This window comes from Macaca nemestrina, chromosome 6, assembly GCF_043159975.1.
Source record: "Macaca nemestrina isolate mMacNem1 chromosome 6, mMacNem.hap1, whole genome shotgun sequence".
Taxonomy (NCBI): Eukaryota; Metazoa; Chordata; class Mammalia; order Primates; family Cercopithecidae; genus Macaca; species Macaca nemestrina.
The window spans coordinates 22880732-22905063 of NC_092130.1; the positions used below are offsets into that span (position 1 = coordinate 22880732).

Genomic DNA, 24332 nt, shown 5'->3' on the forward strand with positions numbered 1-24332 from the left:
TAGATGCATGGTTGCCTGGGACTGAGGGTGAGAATGGGAAATGACTGTAAATAGACATGAGGGATTTTACTGATGTGATGAAAATATTCTAAAACTGGATGATGGTGATGGCTTTATTTTATTTTTATTTTTTTGAGATGGAGTTTCACTCTTGTTGCCCAGGCTGGAGTGCAGTGGCACAATCTCGGTTTACTGCAACCTCCACCTTCCGGGTTCAAGCGATTCTCTTGCTTCAGCCTCCTGAGTAGCTGGGATTACAGGCATGTGCCACCACACCCAGCTAATTTTGTATTTTAGTAAAGACGGGGTTTCTCCATGTTGGTCAGGTTGGTCTCAAACTCCTGACCTCAGGTGATCTGCCCACCTCAGCCTCCCAAATTGCTGGGATTACAGGTATAAGCCACCACGCTTGGCTGGTGATGGCTTTAAAACTTGGTAAATTTACCAAAAACGTATTGGGCTGTACACCTAAAATAGGTGGGTATTATGGTATGCAAATTATACCTCAATGAAACGGTTTTTAAAAATCCATATACAAGAGAACTTTTTAGATACCCATAAGAAAGATAAGGCCCATGTAAGAAATTGGGAGAAAAAATGGTACCAGACAACCTGGCCAAGGGCACTGATTACAGAAGACAGCAAAGCTCAACTCTGAGCTATCTCATGACCAGCTTTGTTTGAAAGCCTTCTTCCTATTTTAAAATGAAATGTATGTTTCTGTCTCTTTTACCTGTTGACCTAAGCCCTACTTGAAAATCATGCAGAACAACGCTAACCCTTTTTCCACATGATAGACCTGTTCGTATCTGAAAGCAATTTTATCTCTTATCTCAGTCATCTCTAAGCAAAATCACCGCAGTTCTGCCACCAGAATGTCCTGCTCTCTCTCAGGACCTCATTTTCCCTTTCTAAAAAATGTCAATAACACCAGTTGCCTCCTTCCCTTGGAGCCATGGGCAGAAGAGAAATCTGGTATCTGTGCCCTGTGTTCTTAGGTTGAGAAGGGGCTTTTTTTTTTTTTAATTTATTTTTATTTTTATTTTTTAGTTTTAGTTTTTTTCTTTCTAATCTCAAGCTCCAGCAGAATGAAAGGAAGGGGCTTTTAAATCCCAGGTGGTTTGAGACGTACCGTGTTTTTCTGTGTCCTTTCAGTTTTACCGATCCTTGAACATCCGGATTGCTCTTGTGGGCTTGGAAGTGTGGACTCACGGGAACATGTGTGAAGTTTCAGAGAATCCATACTCTACCCTCTGGTCCTTTCTCAGTTGGAGGCGCAAGCTGCTTGCCCAGAAGTACCATGACAACGCCCAATTAATCACGTAAATAGCCTTTTTCCATATGTTGTGTTGTCCTTGGCTGCAAAGCCTCTGCCCACCGTGCACATGCTCAGAGTTTGCCCCATGGCGAGTGTTGGTTGTACAAGGCCATTCTGACTCCCTGGTCCAGAGAATCAGGCATTTCCTAAACATGCGCTCTGTACCCAGCATGCCCCAGAAAATGTTTAAAAGCCTGAGTCACATTAGTCCTAAGACGTGTTTAACAGTCTAATGGGAAAATTAGACTTACCCATATTCCATTGAGCATCTGAAATAATTGGGTATATATTTGGGAAGGGACTGACTGTTGGTCAGGTCTTAGACTTTCTAAGAGGCTCATCTCAATCTTCCTGGCACTTTGTTCTAATACATGAGCTGATCTCCCAACACAGGCACAGGAGAGGGGCTCTTTGCGTTGTCCTTCACTTGGTTCCCAAGGGGCACAGGGCTGAGTGCCTGAGAGAGTTGAAGTGTGAGACAGTGCAGGAACTGAGGGTTTGGCTGGAGGGAGACATTGAGGAGGGATTGTGCTAGATTTTCATCAGCCCCAGAGAGATAGTGATGGGGGTCGCATGTGACTGTGCCCCAGGGTGATTATTTGGTATTTATTAGTGTTGACTTCTGAAGGTATTTTGAGGCAGTTACAACAAAAGATAATAAAACCATTTGTCTTCTTCTTCTTCTTCTTTTTTTTGAGGGAGAGTTTCCCTCTGTTGCCCAGGCTGGAGTGCAGTAGCACCATCTCGGCTCATTGCAACCTCTGCCTCCCGGGCTCAAGCAATTCTAGTGCCTCAGCCTCCCAAGTAGCTGGGATTGGAGGCATGCACCACCAAACCCGGCCAATTTTTTTATTTTTAATAGAGACAGAATTTCACCATGTTGGCCAAGCTGGTCTTGAACTCCTGGCCTCAAGTGATCCGCCCGCCTCGGCCTCCCAAAGTGCTGGGATTATAGGTGTGAGTCACACATGCCTGGCTTTAAAACCGTTTTTCTTCTGTTCCCTAAATATAGCTGAGCCAATAATCATTTAAACCTTGGCTTATCCTTTTAAAGAAACTGGGAAAAATAACTGTCCCAAAACCTGGGCTGTGAACAGTTACTTCATGACAATACATTTGCCTAGGAAGAGTCTTTGGTTATTAGAACTTTTGGCCTGAACTTTGGAACATTTAGAAAATAACTAGTAGGACTTCATATCAATTTGCATAGATTTTGCATATTTCTTTGCAGATTGTTTCTCTGAAGATAAGTCTGCCTGTAATTCAGCAAACATTTATTATATACCCACTATGTGTGACATTCTGTGCTAGGTTCTACTGATCCCAAAATAGTTAAGATAGTCTTGCTGTCAAAGATATCATGGTCTAGATAAGAAGACAAACATGGAGATAAGTACCACATAATGAATTTCCACATAGATTCTTTAAATATATTACATGTTTGTGGCATGCACAGAAACACTGGTAGTTTTTTTTTTTTTCTTCTCCCCTACCCTGGATGTATGTAACTGAGAGAAGGATGTATTCAACTGGGGAAAATGCAGCTTGCTGCTGGCAGATGAGGATCCCATTGCAAAACAAAGGCAGAAACAGCTCATTCTTGCATCCAGCTGCACTTTGTGAGGCTCCTGATGGGACACAGCTGTTTCCTTGGCCCCTGAGTATGTGGGAATGAAGCATCATCAGCCCCACAGCTGCTGCCCCGATGCCCCCACCCCTACCCCGGGGACTCACACCACAGAGCCAGGGATAAGGCATTGGATCCCGGCAGCTGGTGGAAGTGGGCATGATTCACTTCAGCATCAGAATCTGTGCCACCCTTCCATCAACCTCTCCCTCTGACCTTTTCCTGTGCAGCAGGAATGCGATGCAGCTTTGCAAACCCTGCCCATTTCCTTCCAAAGAATCGGTTATGGGTATATTGTGGGGGATAAGCGACCTTTCTCTCTCTCTTTGTGTTTCTCTGGAGTCATGAGGGAGTAGGTGAGAGGAAGTGAGAGGTGTGGTGAGCTGGAAGTTGTCCAGTTGGCCTGATTACAACAGCCTCTACCCTTGGGGATGACCTGGGAAAGTCAGCAGGGCCAAGGAACCCCGGGATGGCCACCTACTCCTGGGCACATTGGAACAGCCCTCTCAGTGCCCTCCCAGGTCACTCTCTCTCCTTGCCTCCTGCAGGGGCATGTCCTTCCATGGCACCACCATCGGCCTGGCCCCCCTCATGGCCATGTGCTCTGTGTACCAGTCTGGAGGAGTCAACATGGTGAGTCTCAGCCCATGTGTGTGTGCTGCAGAAGGCGCTGAACTGCCTTACAAGACCAGAGGTCATCTTTTGGAAAAAAAGTTGATATTTATTATTGTAGCAGAAAAAGCTTTGATATCAGGAAGGGCAGTTGTTTAAAATGAAGTCATTAAGTTCTAAGAGATGGAGGTACCCAAGGGTGAATTTTCATTTATTATAGTTCATTCCGTATCTCCAAGCTGAGGAACCCTGAAGAGATTACATGCATTCATCACTAGATCTCATATGTTCCAAACCAGGGACTGGAAAATAGTAAAAGAGTAGAGGTTAAAAATGTTTTTATTCCAGGTCGTGCGCCGTTATATATGTCATTAAGAAACAAGAACCTGTCTCAAAGTCATGGTTAGGAAATTACTGCCTTCTTTTGAAATTCACTCTGACTTCATGAGACTATTTGTTTTGACTCTGTATTTCTAACCTGTGAAGTGCATATCGAGGAAGACTTCTCTCCATCTATTTGTCTGTCCCTCTATCCATTCTGTATTTATTGACAAAGTAGCGTAATGGCCAAAACCACAGGCTCTAGGGTCTGAGCCTGTTGGGTTCAAAGAACACCTGTGTGATTTTGGGGGAGTTAATGAGTGTCCTCAGCTGTAAAGAAACATAGTTTTACAGTTGATAATCATAGGATAAGAATGGGAATTAAATGAAATAATGCAGGAAACACACATCCATGTTTAGTAAATCTTTCTGCTGCTTCTTTCCTGCTGGGTTTTTTTCCTCTTGATTTCTTTAGCTTTTGCATCTGACAGTTACATACCAGACAGTACACCAAGTGCTGTGCCTGGAGTGTATCTGTCTTGTGTGGCTCTCTCAGGAAACACTAAGCCGAGTACATCCTATGTTTGAATCAAGGTGGTGTTTTCTATGTTGATTCCCTTATGTCTGGAGAGGGATATATGTTCAGAAGAAGAATGGGGAAAAATCTTCCTCTTATTTATTCAGAAAGCATTTATTGGTCTGGAAGTTCATCAGTAGGTCAGTTGTGGTCTGCAACCTTGGAGAACTCAGAAACACGGACTTTTAAACATTTGATTTCCTCCTAGTGACAGCAGATTCAGCCTTGCTGTCAGAGGCACATGTAGAGAGTCTGTATGCTCAGTGACAGTGGAATTGGTGGAGACCTGCAAGACTTGGCTAAGGATAAGGCAGGGATAGGGGGCAGAGGCGGATCTGTCCCCTGGACCTTGACCTCAACTCTGTCTTCTGAGCAGGACCACTCCGAGAATGCCATTGGCGTGGCTGCCACCATGGCCCACGAGATGGGCCACAACTTTGGCATGACTCATGATTCTGCGGATTGCTGCTCGGCCAGTGCGGCTGACGGTGGGTGCATCATGGCGGCTGCCACTGGGTGAGTCAAACAGGAAGAGGGAGGATGGGGAGGAGGGTGGGCACACCTGGACAGTGTGACACAGGGGTTCCTCCCAGCTGGTCCCACTGAGACTCCCTTAAACTTCTGATGGGGCCAAAAAAATGTGGTTTTTACAACAAAGAAATTGAGAGAAGACCAAGGCAAATGTGTGGCGAGAACTTAACTTTCCAGCAGGAAGTTTGGTGCTGGTGTAACCCTAAATTTACTTAATTTCTGTTTTAAGGGGTTGAGTTATAAATTGGCTTGGCCACATGTGTCTTTTTAATTTCATGAATTTTTGATGAGGACACATTTTGATCATAGCCACAAACCTTAATTCTTCTATCCCAAGAGAGTTGAATCAGTGCTGTTTCAATTCCAGGCTTCACTGAAAGCTCGGATGTAACAGAACAAGTTGAAGAAGAGGGCCATCCATACACCCTACAGTGACTTCTCAGGGAATTTGCAGGCTGTGTTACCCGTGAGGAACAGGGCGAGGCAGCTGCATCTCCCTGTGGTCTTGAGGGATTTTTAAAACCAGAGCCTTTGAAGAAAATTAGGAAGTTTCTTCAAAGGACTTGTCTTCTAGCATCTGGACTCAGGCAGCACAAATCTTTGGGTTCTTCCAGGCTCCTTGGAAGGCATCACGATAGGACCTTGTGTTCTTTCACCCCAAACCATTCGGGCCTGCTTATGATTCTTTCTTAGAGGATGGTGTTTCAATGCCTCCAAGAAACAATGCAGCTTTCTTAGACCTCTGGTGTTAATTTTTAAAAATTACTTCTCAGCTGTGACATAGAAAGGATGATGTTGACTGGGTGCAGTAGCTCACGCCTGTAATTGCAGCACTTTGTGAGGATGAGGTGGGCAGTTCATCTGAGGTCAGGAGTTTGAGACCAGCCTCGCCAACATGGTGAAACCCTGTTTCTACTAAAAACACAAAAATTAGCTGGGCCTGGTGGTACACGCCTGCGATCCCAGCTACTAGGGAGGCTGAGGCAGGAGAATCACCTGAACTCAGGAGGCGAAGGTTGCAGTGAGTCAAAATTGTGCCACTGCACTCCAGCCTCCAGCCTGGGCAGCAGAGCAAGACTCCATCTCAAAACAACAACAACAACAAAAGAATGAGGCAGGATACAACTTCAGAGTCGTGCCTGGATCCCTATAAGCTCATGGTTAAGCCCACCCGTTTCTCTCTCAATCTGAAAAACATATCTGAAGACAAATGATTGAGAGTTATATTGATTTCTACTCCACTTCATTTTAAAATTATTCACAAATTTGGGTAGTTTAACAATAACGATTAGTAACAAATTCCTTGTAGCATACCTTCTCACTGAAGGAAAACCTCTAATTTCTTAGAGGGTTTAACCTTTAATTGGTTTAGAGAAGTGGGAGCAGGATAACTCTCCTTTTGTAGACCCAGATGGTTGTACTTTTTGTCCTTCTCACCAATAGTGGGACCCAGGACCTTCCACGCTCCTGTGATAAAGAGCATGCGTTTATGAGTTGGCTGGTTGAGTTTGGAGTGCTCTCGGCATCCTTGGAACAGCGATGAGATCACTGGCCCAGAAAGAAATAAAACTTATGATCTTGGCCTTTTTTTGGCCTGGTCCTCTGTTGCAAGAGAATATTCACCTGATATCAGCTTCAGGAAAGGTTTAGGTTGACTGGTATTTTCTCCAGCACTAAGGCTTGGGACACCTATTGTAACACACTCAAACCTTTTACTTATTGCAACCCCCTCATGCAATGGGCAGAAATTGATACTCCTGATTCTCAAATGCTTCCTCCATGCAGAGTGAGAAAAATAAAATGCTATGGGATGGTTACTATCTCATCACTAAGGATGAAAGAATTCTAAATTAATGTATTGGTAAATGTTCTAAGGGGCAAGAATGTATGTGTGTGAGACAATGGGGGTCTGAGCCCAGGTGGAGTCAGCCCCACGGGTAGCAGGAGTGACAGGAGGAGTGACACCTGCCTGACTGCTGGATGCTTAGATTCCCCACTAATTCCAACCTTGTCCTCTGCCAGGCACCCCTTTCCCAAAGTGTTCAATGGATGCAACAGGAGGGAGCTGGACAGATATCTGCAGTCAGGCGGTGGAATGTGTCTCTCCAACATGCCAGATACCAGGATGCTATATGGAGGCCGGAGGTGTGGGAATGGGTACCTGGAAGATGGGGAAGAGTGTGACTGTGGCGAAGAAGAGGTGAGGGGTCACAATGGTGCTAGGGGGAGGGGAAGAATTTGCATTGGTTTCAAAGCTCAAGGTCAAAAAAGAACACAATTGAAAATTTCTTAGTCACAGGCATTTCCTACACATAACTATCCAATACCCCATGACAAATCAGATACGGAGAAGAAGCTTCCAGATGGAGTGTTTCTGCTGCCTCTCCCAGTTTGTGGCCAGCCTCGCTAGTGTCCAAGATCAGTTCTTCTTGTAAATGTCTGGTCTCACCAGAAACCACAATCGCGTGGCATGTTGACTCTCTCTTCTTCGGTGGAGCTGCACATGCCTGCTTGGCCCTCCAGCTGCACAGAATTTATTCTGGAGGCCACACAGCTGGATATTTGGGCTTGAACAGGGGCCTTATGAGGATGCTTAAAATAACAAGCTCGTGCTGTTTAGGCTGGAGGAGAAAGGATGGAAAGGGGATGTAGGAAGTGCTGTCGAGTCTCGAAAGGGCTGCTAGGAGGAAGAAAGGGCAGAACTGTTTATGTGTAAACTCTCTCCTTCCTTCTGATCTTCACAGTGAGTGTGGAGGGCACACGGCAGAGCCTGGTCATTTTTAACAAATGCATGTGGTTCTGCAGAAAGCAGAACTGGATTGTTTCGTCTCTATTTTTTGAAGGCTGAAAATATGTATGTTTATACATGCATAACAATTTGGGGTAGATAACAAGTAACAGTAAATTATGGGGGTGAGACTGGGGTTCTGTATAAATGGAAAAAAATATTTGATTTTATGGCCTTCTCTCTCTCACTCTGTTGCCCAGGCTGGAGTGCAGTGACATGATCTCTGCTCACTGCAACCTCCACCTCCAGAGTTCAAGCGATTCTCCTGCCTCAGCCTCCTGAGTAGTTGGGAATACAGGTGTGCACCACCACACCTGGTTAATTTTTTTGTGTGTGCTTTTAGTAGAGACACGGTTTTGCTACATTGGCCAGACTGGTCTCAAACTCCTGACCTCAGATGATCCACCTGCCTCGGCCTCCCAAAGCACTGGGATTACAGGCGTGAGCCACCGCACTCTGCCTGTGACCTCTATGATGTGATTTTCTTTTTTTAATGCCAGCATGCCACTTTCAGAATAGGATAAGTACTAGTCAAGGATGCCACCCCCACCACCATGAGCCCAGAGAGATCAACCCAGACCCATCAGAAAGAAGGGAGTGGTAGGAACATGGAGGGCCCATTGGGGTTGAGGAATGGCCTGAGAGTGGGCGTGGCCAGTTGGCTTAGGTTCTGAGCAGCTGCTCATTCTACAGACACACTGAGTGTGGGCTACGGTGTCTGGTCCTGGGGTTAGGATGAATGGCAAAAATGACATCGTTCCTGTCCTTGGGGAGCTGATAGATTAGTGGGAGAAACACATATTGAAATAATTGCGAAAGAATATACGTGCAGTCCATGGCAAGTGCTAGGAAGACAAATGACACAGTGCTCTGAACATGCATAATGTGAGGGGGAACCTCCTTGCTTGTGTGGGAGGTGACCGTGGAGCCCATATCTGAAGGCTGCATTAGGAGTTAGTGAGGCACGCAGGAGGGAAGGCACATATCAGGTGGAAGGGGAGCGTGTGCCTTCGTGGGAAGAAATATGATACATTAGGAAGGCAGGAATACAGGTCTTCCTGGAGCCCAACATGGTGGGAGATTAATGGGAGGAAAGTGTTCTATTCCTTCTCTTAGGGGAAACAGGTGGACAGGTGTCTGTGGTCAGGGGATGGGATGTGGCTCTCCAATATGCTAGAGCCCTGGACAGTTAGGGGTATAAGGTTGATAAACATGAGGCAGGCCTCAGGCAGACCTGACTTGAATTCAGCAGGCGTGTCCCTCGGCCAGCTACTGGACTTGCCTGAGCTGCAGCGTCCCCATCTGTGGAATGGGGACAAGGCTGCCTCATAAGGCTGTGGTGGAGAGATGTGTGGAGCCCCATACACTCTTCATCAGTGGCTGATGGATTGGCCTGTGAATACTGTAAGAGTATGATGAGGACACTCGGGGTCACTGGAGCGCCTCATCATCTTTTAAAAATCTCAGGCCGGGGGGCAGGAAGCAAGAGAGGAGAGCAAGGAATGCTTGGGCCTTTCTGTTCCAGAAAGGTCCAGGCCAGGAAGGGCTTAGGAAGAGAAGCAGATGGAGAAAAAAGTCTAAGGAAACAGGCCCAGGAGTTGACATAAACTATTCAGAGAGGTTGTTCCAGCAGCCTCTTGCACCAGCAGCCCCTTTTCATGAGATAAGAAAGCCTAGGAGGGTTGGAGGCAGGAGGGCACCCATGAAAGACGGGGTGTCTGGATATTCTACTGGGGATTAGAAAAACAAATCTTAAAATTTCCATGTACTATGCTAAAAAGTCAATTTTAGAAGAATACATGGTTACAGGGAGAAATATGCATGTTATATTAAGTAAAAAGCACTGTGGATACTATGATTTTGTAAGGTAAGTATAAATATATATGTATGTGTGTAGAAAATGCCTGGGAAAATATTCATACTCAAAATGTAGCTGTGTCCTAGCCGGGCATGGTGGCGTGTGCCTGTGGTCCCTGCTACTTGGGAGGCTGTGGCACGAGAATTGCTTGAACCCAGGAGGAGAAGGTTGCAGACTGTCTCAAAAAAAGATGTAGCTGTGTCCAAGTCATGTTACTAATGATTGTGCATATATATGGTTCTTGTGATAAGTACACATTAGCTTAGTGACAAAACTGTCACATGATTTTTGAGGTCAAAAGTTTCTAGGCCAGGTGCGGTGGCTCATGCCTATAATCCCAGCACTTTGGGAGGCCGAGGCAGGCGGATCACTTGAGGTCAGGAGTTTGAAACCAGCCTGGCCAACATGACGAAACCCAATCTCTACTGAAAATACAAAAATTAGCCAGGCATGGTGGCGTGCGCCTGTGGTCCCAGTTACTTCGGAGACTGAGGCAGGAGAATCGCTTGAACCCAGGAAGCAGAGGTTGCAGTGAGCCAAGATATATTGCATCACTGCACTGCAGCCTGGGTGACAGAGTGAGACTCCATCTCAAAAAAAAAAAACAAAAAAAAAAAAACAAAAAAAAAAAACAGAGAGAGAGTTGCTAGAGAGCTGGGGTTCCAGGGGTGTGTGGGCAAGGGTGGGGAAAATGTTGGGGGTGGTGAAGGCCCTCCCCAACTCACATCCACCCCACTGCCTCCCCAGGAATGTAACAACCCCTGCTGCAATGCCTCTAATTGCACCCTGAGGCCAGGGGCGGAGTGTGCTCATGGTTCCTGCTGCCACCAGTGTAAGGTAAGTGGCCCTTTCCTCCGTGCCTTGGGCCCTGGCCTGGCAGTGAGACAACAGGACTGCTCTGCTGGGGTGGCTGGCTGGGATTTGCCTCCATCCTGGGGGAGTGATGGCAACAGAGTTTCAGAAACATGGAGCAGGAAAGGCACCTTGAATAAAATTTACTGTTCCTATACTGGGCCTCATGAATTCAGACCATCCCAGAGGAGGGTGGCGCCTCTTTGGAAATGGTAGTTTTTTTTCTTTTTCAAAGAAGCGTCCGGAGAGAGTGGACTTGATTTTACTGAGCTCATAAACAATAATAATTATCATAATTGGTATTGACATTGATGAACCTCTCAGTAGATGCCAGGCACTGTGCTGAGAATTTTATGTGCCTTATCTCATTCTCTCCTCACAAAAACCCCATAAAATAGATGCGATTATCCTCATTTTAAGATGTGGAAACTAGGGCTTATAGGGGATAAGAGGTTTATCTGGAATCAGGCAGTCAGGAAGGGACTGAATCCAGCTTTCCCTGACTCTGGTGCCCACATTCCTAATACTGATGTGGGAGATAAATCGTCTATTACTGCTAGTGTTACTGTAGAACCACAATCTCTCTTGCACAATTCTGAAGTTAAGAGAGTTCTAAAAGTTGGAAAAAAAATGTAAACACATTTGGTGGCAAAACTTGACCTGAATTGACACGAGACGAATTGTAGTCTTTTTTTTAAAAAAGTCACTCCTAAAGTGAATATTTATATTGCATTATAGAAATATTAATATGTTTGATCAGAAGGTGTTATCCCCGGCCTTGCTGGGGGGTTGTGTAATATACATATGTAGTTATATATGCAGACATATGTAATTATTCATATCCATATATATACACACACACGTGTAATTATATATGTACACACACGTACATATGTACCTATGCATTACAATATCTGCTTTCTAAATCTGAAAAGGCTGAACCGCATCTGGCCCCAACATTTTAGGCAGGAACTGTGGGCCTCGGCTTCTGTCCAGCACTTGCTGAGTACTCGTTAGGGGCCAGATACCATTCACGTACTTCGTTCTAACTCACGTTGAATCACCCATGAGTGGGTTATTATCCTGAGTTGTGGGTGAGTGAGCACACACAGGTCACACAGCAGGTGCCCAAGGCCCCCCTGCTGGTTAAGGAATGGGGATTTGTGCCCAGGCAGGCTGGCTCTGGGGCGGGTCCTCTTTGTCTCCACCTGCCTCTGGGTGGCAGAGGTGTGTCCTGCAGCCTCCTCCTGCATACACCACCCTGCCCACACTTGCAACGGGGCATCCACTCTCAGCAAGCTGCTCGGCTGGCTCAGTCTCAGCCTGAGAGTGGCCAGTGGAGAAGCCTGTCTGCCTTCTCTCCTGGGAGGACCCTGTGGGTGGGAGGAGTGGCCCAGGAGCAGGGGAGGGGGTCTGTTCTCAGTCACAGGTTTCCTTGCCTGGCTCTCGGAATTTGCATGGCCTCTGGTTTGGCTGTGCATCCCCCAGGGAGGCTGTGCTGGGTCAAGTTCTTCCAGTTTTGGCCCAAGACCTAAGCATAGGCATGGAGTGGACCCCTTCATTCCACACAAGAATTTCAGTTTGAGCCTCAGAAAGGATTCCCTGGTGTCCGAGACTGACTTCAAACCCTGGCTGTGTGACTTGGGGCAACCTATTACCTCTCTGAGCCTAGGTTCTTTATTTGTAAAATGGGAAGAGTATTAGTAACACCGACTACCCAGGGAGGCTGTAAGACTCTTCGCCCGTTGCCCCAGGTGTGCTGTTGATCAACTTTTCATCTGCAAAGTGGGGCAAATAGCAGTATCTATCCCATGGAAACTGTGAGGATCCCACGAGATACATGTATGTCACACAGTCAGCCCAGTGCCTGGTTCCACAGTGGGGACGGATTATTGCTGAGGTGCTTTGTAAACTCCGGTGTTATGTGAATGCTAGGGGGGGGTGTGTGTGTGTGTGTGTGTGTGTGTGTGTTAGTGGGCCTGGCTCCTCTGCCACTTACTATGAGTCTTTGGATGCATCATGTAACCTCTTTAAGCCTACAGATTTTATCTTCTGCAGAAGGGATAATTATATTACACAGGACTGTCATGAAAACTAAATGAAGTCATATTTGTACTGGATACTTACGTGGGAGCTGCAGAAAAGTAGCTGCTATTACTAAAGCGTGTAGGAAACTGTAAATTATTGTATAGGTATTGTTTCTTGCTTCCTTCTTAAGGCTTCCATGAAGAGAAAGTGAGTTAGCATTTGTGAAAACACCTTGAAATTCTGTCAGTATTCACATGAGAAGGCTGAAGATGGTTTGGGCTAATGAGGTCATGTAAAAAGTGCTGTAAAATCATGGTAATGGAAAATTCTGTTCTATGAGAGTGATCCTTATGAGCCCTTGGGCAATAGGGTTGAGGATGGGGAGGAGATTGACTGTGTTTTCCTCTCGTTCCTTGGCTCAGCTGCTGGCTCCTGGGACCCTGTGCCGCGAGCAGGCCCGGCAGTGTGACCTCCCGGAGTTCTGTACGGGCAAGTCTCCCCACTGCCCCACCAACTTCTACCAGATGGATGGTACCCCCTGTGAGGGCGGCCAGGCCTACTGCTACAACGGCATGTGCCTCACTTACCAGGAGCAGTGCCAGCAGCTGTGGGGACCCGGTAAGGCTGTCCTGGGGAGAATGGCTCTCCCCAGCCCGCCACTTCCCAGCCAGCTCCCCTGGCCCTCAGGGTAGTTTGGAATCTTGGCTTCAAATGGCACCTCTAGATACTGCCTCTTTCATCCCCTTGACTCAGGGTAGATGTTCAAGGAGAACCAGAGGACAGTGTTCCTTCCTGGTACCTTGATGCTTTTATTTCTCAGAGTGGACAAACGAATAAGAGTAATCCAAAAGAAAAATGAGCAGAGGATGGAGACAGAGAAGCAAATGCAAACGGCCCTTAAAGCTATGAAAAGACGTTTAACCTCAGTCATACTGAGGGAAAGCAAAGTATAATTATGATGAGGTGAGATTTTTCATATATCAGATTGCAAAGACTGAAGTTAAGATAATGATGTAATAACAATAATAATGATGGAGCGTTGTGGAGGGTGTGAAGAAACAGATACAACCACTATGGAAAGCAATTCGGAGATATACTTAGAAATGCAGCTAACACTTGCACATGTATGTGAGGATATATTTACTATGATGTTTACTGCACCATTGTTAGCCATAGCAACAACAACCTATATGTCTTTCAGTAGGGACCAATTAAATTAATTATGGTACATTCATATAATGCAATGCTTTATGGCTAAATAAGGAGGCAGGCCCATATTTACTGAATAAAATCATCTTCCACAAAAAACAAAGTGGAAATTGCAAGGTGTAGAACAGTGAACAAAATCTGCTTTCAAGCCAGATTTGGTGGCTGGCACCTGTAATCCCAGCTACTCAGGAGGCTGAGGTGGGAGGATGGTTTGAGCCCAGGAGTTTGAGGCTGCAGTGAGCCACTCCACTCTAGGACTCCAGCCCAAGTGACAGAGTGACGTACCATCTCAAAAAAAAAAAAAAAAAAAAAGGCCGGGGACAGTGGCTCTTGCCTATAATCCCAGTACTTTGGGAGGCCGAGGCAGGTGGATCACCTGAGGTCAGGAGTTCAAGACCAGCCTGGCCAACATGGTGAAACCCTGTAACTGCTAAAAATACAAAAATTAGCCAGGTGTGGTGGTGGACGCCTGTAATCCCAGCTACTCGAGAGGCTAAGATAGGAGAATCACTTGAACCTGGGAGGCAGAGGTTGCAGTGAGCTAAGATCGTGCCACTGTACTCCAGCCTGGGCGACAGAGTGAGACTCTGTCTCAAAAAAAAAAAAAAGAAAAGAAAATGCTTCCATTCTTTATTAGATAGATTATCTCTAGAAGATACACACAGAATTATACCTAGGAGATATAGAAATTAGAGATGTAAGTCTCTTTAGAAAATATACTGTTAATAAGTGCTATTCCTCCAGGATGTAGAGAAGTAGGAACTAGATGACTACAAGAAAAATTTTCCAAGCCATGTGTATATCTTTACAATATTATGCATGTTTGACCTATTTTTTAAAATCTTGAAATGGAACATGGCTTCTTCATTAGAGAGCAGGCTTAGCATGCAATCCTCCCCACACACAAATATAAATCCTCAGTAAGGTAGGAAGAATTCATATAAAACGGGCCAGGTGTGGTGGCTCACGCCTGTAATCCCAGCACTTTGGGAGGCCGAGGCAGGGGAATCACGAGGTCAGGAGTTTAAGACCAGCCTGGCCAAGATGGTGAAACCCCATTTCTACAAAAAAATAAATAAATAAATACAAAAATTAGCCAGTCGTGGTGGCAGGTGCTTGTAATCCCAGCTACTCGGGAGGCTGAGGCAGAGAATTGCTTGAACCCAAGAGGCAGAGGATGCAATGAGCCGTGATTGTGCCACTGCATTCCAACTTAGGTGACAGAGTGAGAATTCATCTGAAAAAAAAAAGAATTTATATAAAACATTATTCTCTGAGTAGATCTTGATGAGAATATGGGGATGGAATAACCTGGGGTGGGGGGAACAGGAAGAAGAGGCTGAATATTCCCTCCTAGAAAATATTCTTAACTTCACTACTTTACCAAAGATACCTTTGCTCTTGGGGACTTCTGACAGACGAATATACTGACAGATGTTGCTTGCCCACCCAGGAGCCCGACCTGCCCCTGACCTCTGCTTCGAGAAGGTGAATGTGGCAGGAGACACCTTTGGAAACTGTGGAAAGGACATGAATGGTGAACACAGGAAGTGCAACACAAGGTGATGACCAAAGGGCAGGCCCCATGAAATGAGGATGAACAAGCAGTTTCTACTCTGTCCTCACTGCTGCCCAGCTTAGCAGCGTGACTGGCCCCAGAGCTGCACCTTTACGTCAATCAGTTGAAGTCAGTCATCTTTTCTCGGCCCCCTGTTTGACAGTGCACTATTCATCTCTAAGGAAGTCAGAGGAGGGTGTGGGTGGCAATGCTTCCTAGAAAGCTGATCAGGCTTCCTTTGGGGACCATCTTACAGTAGGGCAGGTAATCAGCCCTTTTGGGTCATTTCTGCAAAATTCTAATCGTGCCCTAATTTGAATAACTCCTCATTCATTAATTCACTAATTCATTCATTTATTCATCATTCATTCCAACCAACCATCCACTCATCTGTCTACCCATCCATCCATCCATCCATCCATCCATCCATCCATCCATCCATCTATCCATCTAGTATCTATTGAAGATTTACCAACTATCTACTATCTATCGAAGATTTACCATGTGCAAGATACAGTGCTGAGTGCATGGAACTTGTAATTAACAATACAGTATGATAATGGGAGTGTGGAGAGAGCCATCCAACCCATCTTAGTGTGTCAGAGTGGTTTCCCAAAGGAAGTTATACCTACACTGAGATCTGGAGCAGTTACCTAGGTGAACAGGGTGGAGAGTGGTACTGGTGCATAGGAGAGTGATCCAGGAAGAGAGATGAATGGAGAAAAACTGGCAGTTGAAAGAATTGAGAACAGTTTGATACAGTTAAAGTATAATGTTGGGATGCGAAGGAGAAGGTCTGCTGAGAAATTAGCCTGGATAGTTTAGCATGGACCAGGTCATGAAAAGCCTCAAATGCATGGCTAGGGGAGTTTGGACTTTAGCTTGAGAGCAGTGTGGAAATTCGACTCCTATGGGGCAGACTGGAGGCAGGGAAATCAGTCTTCTGCAGACCAGGTAAGGGGAGTGGGGCAGTGTGAATTAAGGTAGATCTATAGGAGGGAAGATGGATAGGGTTTGAAAATGGCTTGAGCCCAGGACTGAGGGAGAATGGGGAATTGGAGATGACCCCAGATTTCTGGCTGGAGCTCCTGGGTGGATGGCGGTATAAGGAGCAAAAAGGGAAAGATTGCTCAGCTCAGGTGGCTGTTCTTGGAGTTAAGGACTTTTCGAGGCCAGTTCTCTGGTCTGGATTTGCTCAGGGTCAAGGAGCCTGTTCTCTTCCCTTGGTGTCAGTCCACATGGAGTCTCTCCTGGTGAGTCTCCAAAGCACATGACTGCCCTAAACCTTTGCCCCACCCCACACAAGCCCGCTGTCTTGGTCAGGAAAGGCTGAAGCTCTCTGGTGCTCCAGCTTTTCCTCTGCTCTGATTCCACCTCCTTCCCTCTCTGTCTCTTGTGCCCAGAGATGCAAAGTGTGGGAAGATCCAGTGTCAGAGCTCCGAGGCCCGGCCCCTGGAGTCCAACGCGGTGCCCATCGACACCACTATCATCATGAATGGGAGGCAGATCCAGTGCCGGGGCACCCACGTCTACCGAGGTCCTGAGGAGGAGGGTGATATGCTGGACCCAGGGCTGGTGATGACCGGAACCAAGTGTGGCTACAACCATGTGAGTCCCTTCCCCCAGCTCACCTAGGAGCCGGCTGCAGAGCAGAATGATTGAGAAGTGAGCTTTGAGGGAAGGATGCCTGGGCTCAGATGCCACCTCCCCAACCTCTGAGCCTCGGTGGCTCCCTTCATGAAGCGTGGATAGCGACAGCAGGCGCCCACCCCAGAGAATTGTCAGAAGGATTAAAGAAAATCATCCCGGTAAAGCACTTAGGTCACCTAGCTAGTGCCACTTTCATTCTCATCGCTAATTATCATGGGAATTAAAAATGGACTACGAGTTAGGGAAGCCTGAGCAAAATGATAGCAACTATCCCGTAGAGTCGATTCTGATAATGAAACTATGAAAAACATGAAGCATTTAGCATAGCACCTGGCACAGAATACTGTCACCATCATTATTTTTAAATATAATGTTAAAATTGATACATATTAATGACAAGTAATTAACATAATCAACATAATAGTCCTATAATATTATATTGTTAAATGTGATACTTTAACAATGTATTTGTTTTCTCCCTAATCACAAAAGTAATAGCAGAATTTAGCTGACTATTGTCCTGTCCTTAGCGTTTGTGGGCTGTTTTCCATTTTTCACTTTGATAGTTACCTGAAGTGGGCTGCCTTTTTGGGTCCTCATAATTTTTTTTTTTTTTTTTTGAGATGGAGTCTTGCTATGTCGCCCAGGCTGGAGTGCAGTGGTACAATCTCAGCTCACTGCAACCTCTGTCTCCTGGACTCAAGCAATTCTCCTGCCTCCGCCTCCCGAGTAGCTGGGATTACAGGCACAGGCCACCAGGCCTAGCTGATTTTTGTATTTTTAGTAGAGACAGAGTTTCACCATGTTGGCCAGTCTGGTCTCGAACTCCTGACCACAGGTGATCCACCCACCTTGGCCTCCCAAAGTGCTGGGATTACGGGCGTGAGCCACCAGGCCGGGCCATGGGTCCTCATATGTTCCAAGTGCAAAATCTTGCCTCCTAACTCCCAACCAGCGTACCTCCCACTGCACTGATCATTCTATTTTCTCCCTGTGCAGATTTGCTTCGAGGGGCAGTGCAGGAACACCTCCTTCTTTGAAACTGAAGGCTGTGGGAAGAAGTGCAATGGCCATGGGGTGCGTGCTGGGTTCTGGCTTCTTTGTGTCATGGGGACGTCATGAGGGCAGGCCCTGTGGGTGGTGATGCTCTCTGGGGTGCTGATGCCTCTACCCTTTCTTCACTCCAGGTCTGTAACAACAACCAGAATTGCCACTGCCTGCCGGGCTGGGCCCCGCCCTTCTGCAACACACCGGGGCACGGGGGCAGCATCGACAGTGGGCCCATGCCCCCTGAGAGTGAGTGCCAGCCCTGCTGGGGCCACTGCCCGCTTTTGTGAGAAGAGTGGGTTTCAGGGGCAGGTGGCATGTTGCAGAGCATCCACACTGAGTCAACTTCATTGTCCTGATTTTGCAGAGAGGAAATCAGGATAAAGAGAGACCAAGAGAGAGGAGCGACTGCCCGTAGTGTGGTGTGGGGTCACGGTTCAGTCTCTCTTCTCCCATCCTTTCTACTGAGGAGGGGGAGTCTGCTTAGTAGAGTGAGAGTAAGAGAGACTGTAGGTCATTGAATGTTCCCATTCTTTTTAGGGAACGTGGTGAATATTTCTTTTTGGGCACTTAAAAACCATCATGAACCTGGCACACATTATGGTAGTTTAGATTTCCTCTAATGGACACAAGTTAAAATGGGGAACCAGACTCTCAGAAAAGTTTTGTAGTATTTTAGTGGATCTCTCAAGGATTCTAGCACTGCGGTTTCTAAAGATTAAAAAAAATAATAATAACAAAGAACTTAAAAAAAAAAAGCACCAAAATCTTTCAAGGAAGAAATCCCAATATGTAAAACTGATAAAAGCAGTATTTTGTTAGTACAAATATATTCTGTATATTTACATTAACCACTTGAGAGAATATTGGGGTAGTTTTGATGAAACCAAATGTTAAGTTATGGATTATGGGTGAGAGTTCTAGTCTTAAATCTGTCTGAGTCTTTTTGCTTCTTTGTTCTTTTTTTTTTTTTTGGGGTAGGGCGCGGTAGCTCATGCCTATAATCCCAGCACTTTGGGAGGCTGAGGCAGGTGGATCACAAGGTTAGGAGATCGAGACCATCCTGGCTAACACGTGAAACCCTGTCTCTACTAAAAATACAAAAAATTAGTCAGGTGTGGTGGCGGGCGCCTGTAGTCCCAGCTACTCGGGAGTCTTGCTCTTGTCACCCTGGCTGGAGTACAGTGGTATGATCACGACTCACTGCAACCTCCGCCTCCCGGGTTCAAGCGATTCTTCTGCTTCAGCCACCTGAGTAGCTGGGATTACAGGTGCCTGCCACCACATCTGGATAATTTTTGTATTTTTAGTAGAGACAGGATTTCACAATGTTGGCCAGGCTGGTCTCGAACACCTGACCTCAAGTGATCTGCCCACCTCAGCCTCTCAAAGCTCTCAAAGCATGAGCCAGCACGCCTGGCCAAGTCTTTTTGTATTTTGTGTTGGTTCCTTTGTGTTCAGGAAAATCATGATTCAGGCTAAAAACTAGTGGCAAATTGTAACAGAGCTTGAACTGCTTGCCTGAAAAGGGACCTCTTCAATTAAGTAGAAGTGGCTATAGAAGCTTTGTACTGTAGAGTCTGTGCAAAATAAGTTGACTTGGCTCTTTGAGCTAACATTAGTGATTTCCCAGTGGTACATAATGTGTGTGGTTTTTTTTTGAGACGGAGTCTCACTCTGTTGCCAGCTGGAGTGCAGTGGCACAATCTCTGCTCACTGCAACCTCCGCCTCCCAGGTTCAAGCGATTCTCTTGCCTCAGCCTCCTGAGTAGCTGGGACTACAAGCGAGTGCCACCACGCCCAGCTAATTTTTGTATTTTTAGTAGAGATGAGGTTTCACCATGTTGGCCAGGATGGTCTTGACCTCTTGACTTTGTGATTCGCTCACCATGGCCTCCCAAAGTGCTGGGATTACAGGCGTGAGCCACTGTGCCTGGCCCATAATGTGTGCTTTTAATTATAATTTATAAGTTAAAGTAAGTAATACAAATTAAATGCAAATCAAATGCCTGAAGAAGAAGCAGGAATACTTATTTTGAAATCTGCTGTAGCCCTGACAGCTTCTAAATCTCCCACTTGGGTTCTGTTTCTGGAAGGTGTGGGTCCTGTGGTAGCTGGAGTGTTGGTGGCCATCTTCGTGCTGGCGGTCCTCATGCTGATGTACTACTGCTGCAGACAGAACAACAAACTAGGCCAACTCAAGCCCTCAGCTCTCCCTTCCAAGCTGAGGCAACAGTTCTGGTATGACAGGGTTCCATGGAGGACTCAGGGTCAATTTATGGGTCACAAAGGTCTCCATAAATGGTACTTAGCAAAAGTGTTGGTGACAGTGGGTCTAATTCAGGGAAGACAAATGCAAGGAACACGCTGCCCTCTCCCCTGCTGTGACTGTGACAGGCATTACTAGTTGATCTTATTGTAAGTACTCTACTGATTCTGGTCATCACTCCTGAGTTCTTCTCAGCAGAATATCCCCAACCAAATCAAGCTGAAATATAAAATAAAATCTATTTGCCATCCTTTATCTACTTGATTTGTTCCCCGTGTTATTTTATTTATTTATTTTCGAGATAAAGTTTCGCTCTTGTTGCCTAGGCTGGAATGCAGTGGCGCAATCTTGGTTCACTGCAACCTCTGTCTCCTGGGTTCAAGCGATTCTCCTGCCTCAGCCTCTTGAGTAGCTGAGACTAGAGGTGCGCGCCACCATACCCAGCTAATTTTTTGTATTTTTAGTAGAGATGGGGTTTCACCATGTTGGCCAGGCTGGTCTCAAACTCCTGACCTCAGGTGATCTGCCCGCTTCGGCCTCCTAAAGTGCTGGGATTACAGGCGTGAGCCACCATGCCTGGCCCCCTCTTTGTCTTTTTAACCACTGTTGCTTTAAAGTTTGTTTCATCTGATATAAGAATAGCTACTCCTGCTCGCTTTTGGTGTCCATTTAAAAAGTGATTTATTATTTTGGATATGGAAGATGTACAGTCTCTGAATCACCTATTAAATAATGCTTGTTCTGGAGGGGATTTTAAGTCCTAGGGTCTGTGGGTCTGTGCCTGATTGGGATTGGTTGATGGCTTGTGACACCCTTGTGTCTCCTCAGAGGGGAAGGATCTTAAAAGGGTGAAGAGAAGGTGTGGAGAGAGCTCTGCTTTGTATAAGGCCAACTCTGTTTCCTTGAGAGTTCTCCATTGGCCACACGTTTCCCTACTTCGGAAGACGTGGTTTGAGAAGACCAATCCCACTCCCTCCAGAGCAGACTTGGGGAAGATTTAGCTGCTTGCTGGCCCTGCTTGCGTCAAAGGGAACTCAGCCACTGTCCCCTGCTGAACATCTGCCCCTTTCTTCTCCTCCCCCATTTCTTGTTTCTAGTTGTCCCTTCAGGGTGTCTCAGAACAGCGGGACTGGTCATGCCAACCCAACTTTCAAGCTGCAGACGCCCCAGGGCAAGCGAAAGGTAAGAGCTTTGCACCACTGAACTTGGCTACTTTTCCTTTATCCCTCACGGTCATGCTGTATTTTTCTAAGAGCCTCTATGGGCCCATGGATTGGTAATAAAAGCCCTTTTATTGGCTGGAGAGACATGTTATTTGGTTCTGACTTCCCCTAATGACTTTAAAGGTTGCATCTGACCTCTGGGATCCTCGGGCAGTTGATAGATGGGTGTGTCTGTTCTCCCTTTGGGCTCTGGTTTATCTCAAAGAGACACACAAGGGCAGCCCGAGTGATTTCTTGTCTCAGGTGTTCCTTGACTTGTGCATACAGGTAATCAACACTCCTGAAATCCTGCGGAAGCCCTCCCAGCCTCCTCCCCGGCCCCCCCCAGATTATCTGCGCGGTGGGTCCCCACCTGCACCACTGCCAGCACACCTGAGCAGGGCCGCCAGGAACTCCCCAGGGCCCGGGTCTCAAATAGAGAGGACGGAGTCATCCAGGAGGCCTCCTCCAAGCCGGCCAATTCCCCCCGCACCAAACTGCATCCTTTCCCAGGTAAGTGGATTGTCAGCAGCCTTGGGCTGGGAACATTGCTTTTAAGGCCACTTTCACTGGGTAATGGCAAAGGTGGGGAAGGTGAAACTTGTGGGGTCATGAGCTGACTGCCTTTTCTGCAATTCGGTCAATACGGGGGGCGCACAGCGGGTTAGAGCAATTAACGTGGGGAAACAGACTCTCCAGGCAGCTCCTAAACCACGTGACATTTTCTCCCGGATTGGCCTATTTTATGACAAGCCACTACCCACCTTCCACCCCAAATGAACTTCTGTCAGTTCCCCATGCTCGTCTGCCTGCTAGGTCTTTGCCAATGCTGCTTGTTCTGCCTGATACACTCCTTCTGCCTTGGCGGGGCCAGCTCCTGCTCGTCCTCAGATCTGCTCCTAGATGCCGCTTCTCCCGGGAAGCCTACTCTGATTCCTCAAGTCTGAGGCTGATGGGACTGTATTTTTCTCACCAGAGTACACTTCCCACCAAATTGTACCTGTTGGTACCTTCTACTGATTGGAAAGTCTTACCCAGGGATGTGCCCTGATGCCTTGCCCATCCCAAGGGGGCAGGTGCCTCTGGGAGGTGAGAGTGGGGTCCAGATTCTCTGCCCCCAGGCCTGGTGCTCATGGAAGCAGAGCCTGCCCAGCAGCCTGTTCCCACTGCGTGTGTGTGCTCTGATGGCTCCGACCACACCTTCTGCAGGAGATCCCCCCGTGCAGACACAGGTGTTTCCTGGGTGGCGGCTGGGCGGGTTGCCTTCCGGAACTGGCCTGTGTGTTTGGGGGGTGATCTCTCAACTGAGACTGCTTTCCTTTCCTTGGGTGTGGTCCAGAGGGGTCCATGGAACCCAAGCTGTCTCTGACCCTAAGGACTCTGGGGTTGGCTGCAGGCTTTGGAGGGTCCTTAGGATGTGTGGCAGCGGGACAGTTTGGGAGAGCTGAGGGCGTCCATTCTGTTTCTCTGCTGTGAAACAGCTGCTCTCCCCTTCCTTTTGTGTGGGGCCGCGGTAGAATGGAGAAATCCGTGCAGAAAGAGAGAGGGAAGATTGACAAGGAGAGAGAGGGAAGGAAGAAAGGAAAAAAGCAAGAGAGGGGAGGAGTGGAGAGAGAGAGGTGGAGAGTGTAGTCGTGTGCTGGGGGTGCTCTAACAGAGTACTGCACACTGGCTGACTTCAAAACAGACACCTATTTCCTCACAGTTCTGGAGGCTAGGAGTCCAAGGTCAAGGTGCTGGCAGGGTTGACTTCTGAAGCCTGTCTCAGTGGCTTGCAGGTGGCCGCCCTCTTGCTGAGTTCTCACGTGGCCTTTCCTATGCACTCCTGCCTCCCTGGTGTCTCTGCGTGGCCAACTGTCCTCTTCTTATGAGAACACCAGATTGGATTAGGTGGCCTCATTCTACCCTAATCACCTTTTTAAAGACCTTATCTCTAAAGACGGCCACATTCTGAGGTACTCAGGGTTAGGGGTTCAGCATATGATTTTTTTTTTTAAGTGATGAGTGCACAGTTCAGTCCCTAACAGAGAGATGAAAGAAAGGGAGAAAGCAGGCGTGTAGAGACTTGGGGTTACGGGAGAGCAGGGGTGCCGGCGGAGGGAGGAGGGAGTGGGTCGGACTAGCAGTCCACTCAGACTATTGTTCCGAAAAACCCACACTAGAGGCGTGTTCAGAGAACACGGGGCCAGCCTCACCCCTGTCACCCCGAGGTGCTGAGCCCTAGGTCAGGAGGGGTCAGGGACAGTGGGGACCCAGCTGTGTGTTAAGTGGTGGAGGCTGCGTGTACCCTGCGCCTGCGTTTCTGGGGCTGCTGGCAGGAGTCCCGGGTGCAGGAAGCTGCCCAGCCAGTGGCAGGTGCCCCAGAACACAGCTAGCTCCCAAGCACAGCTTCTCCTGGGCCCCAGGGCCCAGTTGGGGGTCTCTGTACAAGCGAACAGTGGGAGGCAGCTGCTCCGAGTGGGGGTTGCTGTGATGACATTGGGCTGCCACCTGCCTTCTCACAGCCATTCCAAGAAGGGAGTTGCCGCAGCCCTCATTTCTCTTGGAGGTTGCCGGGCCTCACAGGGTTGAAGGGACTTGCCCGACATTGCGCAGTTGTGAGTGGGGGAGCTAGGACTTGAACCCAGGTCTCACCCAGCTGAGCGAGACAGCCTCCTGCCCTGGGGCCACTCACAGTCTCCAGTCTGCCATCAGAGATTCCCCACTTCCTAGCTGGGGGACATGGACGCCCTGGAGAAGTGATGGATGAAACCTCAGCACTTCTTCAGTTCTGCTATTCTCAACCGGCTTATGCACCTGCACTCTGGGCCAGGGGATGACGAGGAAGGCAGATGGCAGCTTTGCCTCCAGGAGCTCGCATTCTGCTGGGACAGCGACTGCAGGAT

General features: G+C 47.4%; 1 protein-coding gene across 4 annotated transcripts in view; it reads left to right on the plus strand.

Moving 5' to 3' along the window:
- The window catches only part of LOC105482367 (ADAM metallopeptidase domain 19), a 136514-nt gene that overhangs the window by 103709 nt on the left and 8473 nt on the right, over positions 1–24332 (plus strand). For all 4 annotated transcript variants that reach the window (XM_071098155.1, XM_071098156.1, XM_011742414.2 and 1 more), the window contains 13 exons: positions 1156–1322; positions 3494–3578; positions 4832–4971; positions 7009–7186; positions 10380–10469; positions 12935–13130; positions 15175–15283; positions 16683–16887; positions 17929–18006; positions 18117–18225; positions 20073–20217; positions 21343–21427; positions 21736–21960. In XM_071098155.1, the coding sequence (XP_070954256.1) occupies positions 1156–1322; positions 3494–3578; positions 4832–4971; positions 7009–7186; positions 10380–10469; positions 12935–13130; positions 15175–15283; positions 16683–16887; positions 17929–18006; positions 18117–18225; positions 20073–20217; positions 21343–21427; positions 21736–21960 (1812 nt within the window). The remainder of the gene's footprint in view (positions 1–1155; positions 1323–3493; positions 3579–4831; positions 4972–7008; positions 7187–10379; positions 10470–12934; positions 13131–15174; positions 15284–16682; positions 16888–17928; positions 18007–18116; positions 18226–20072; positions 20218–21342; positions 21428–21735; positions 21961–24332) is intronic.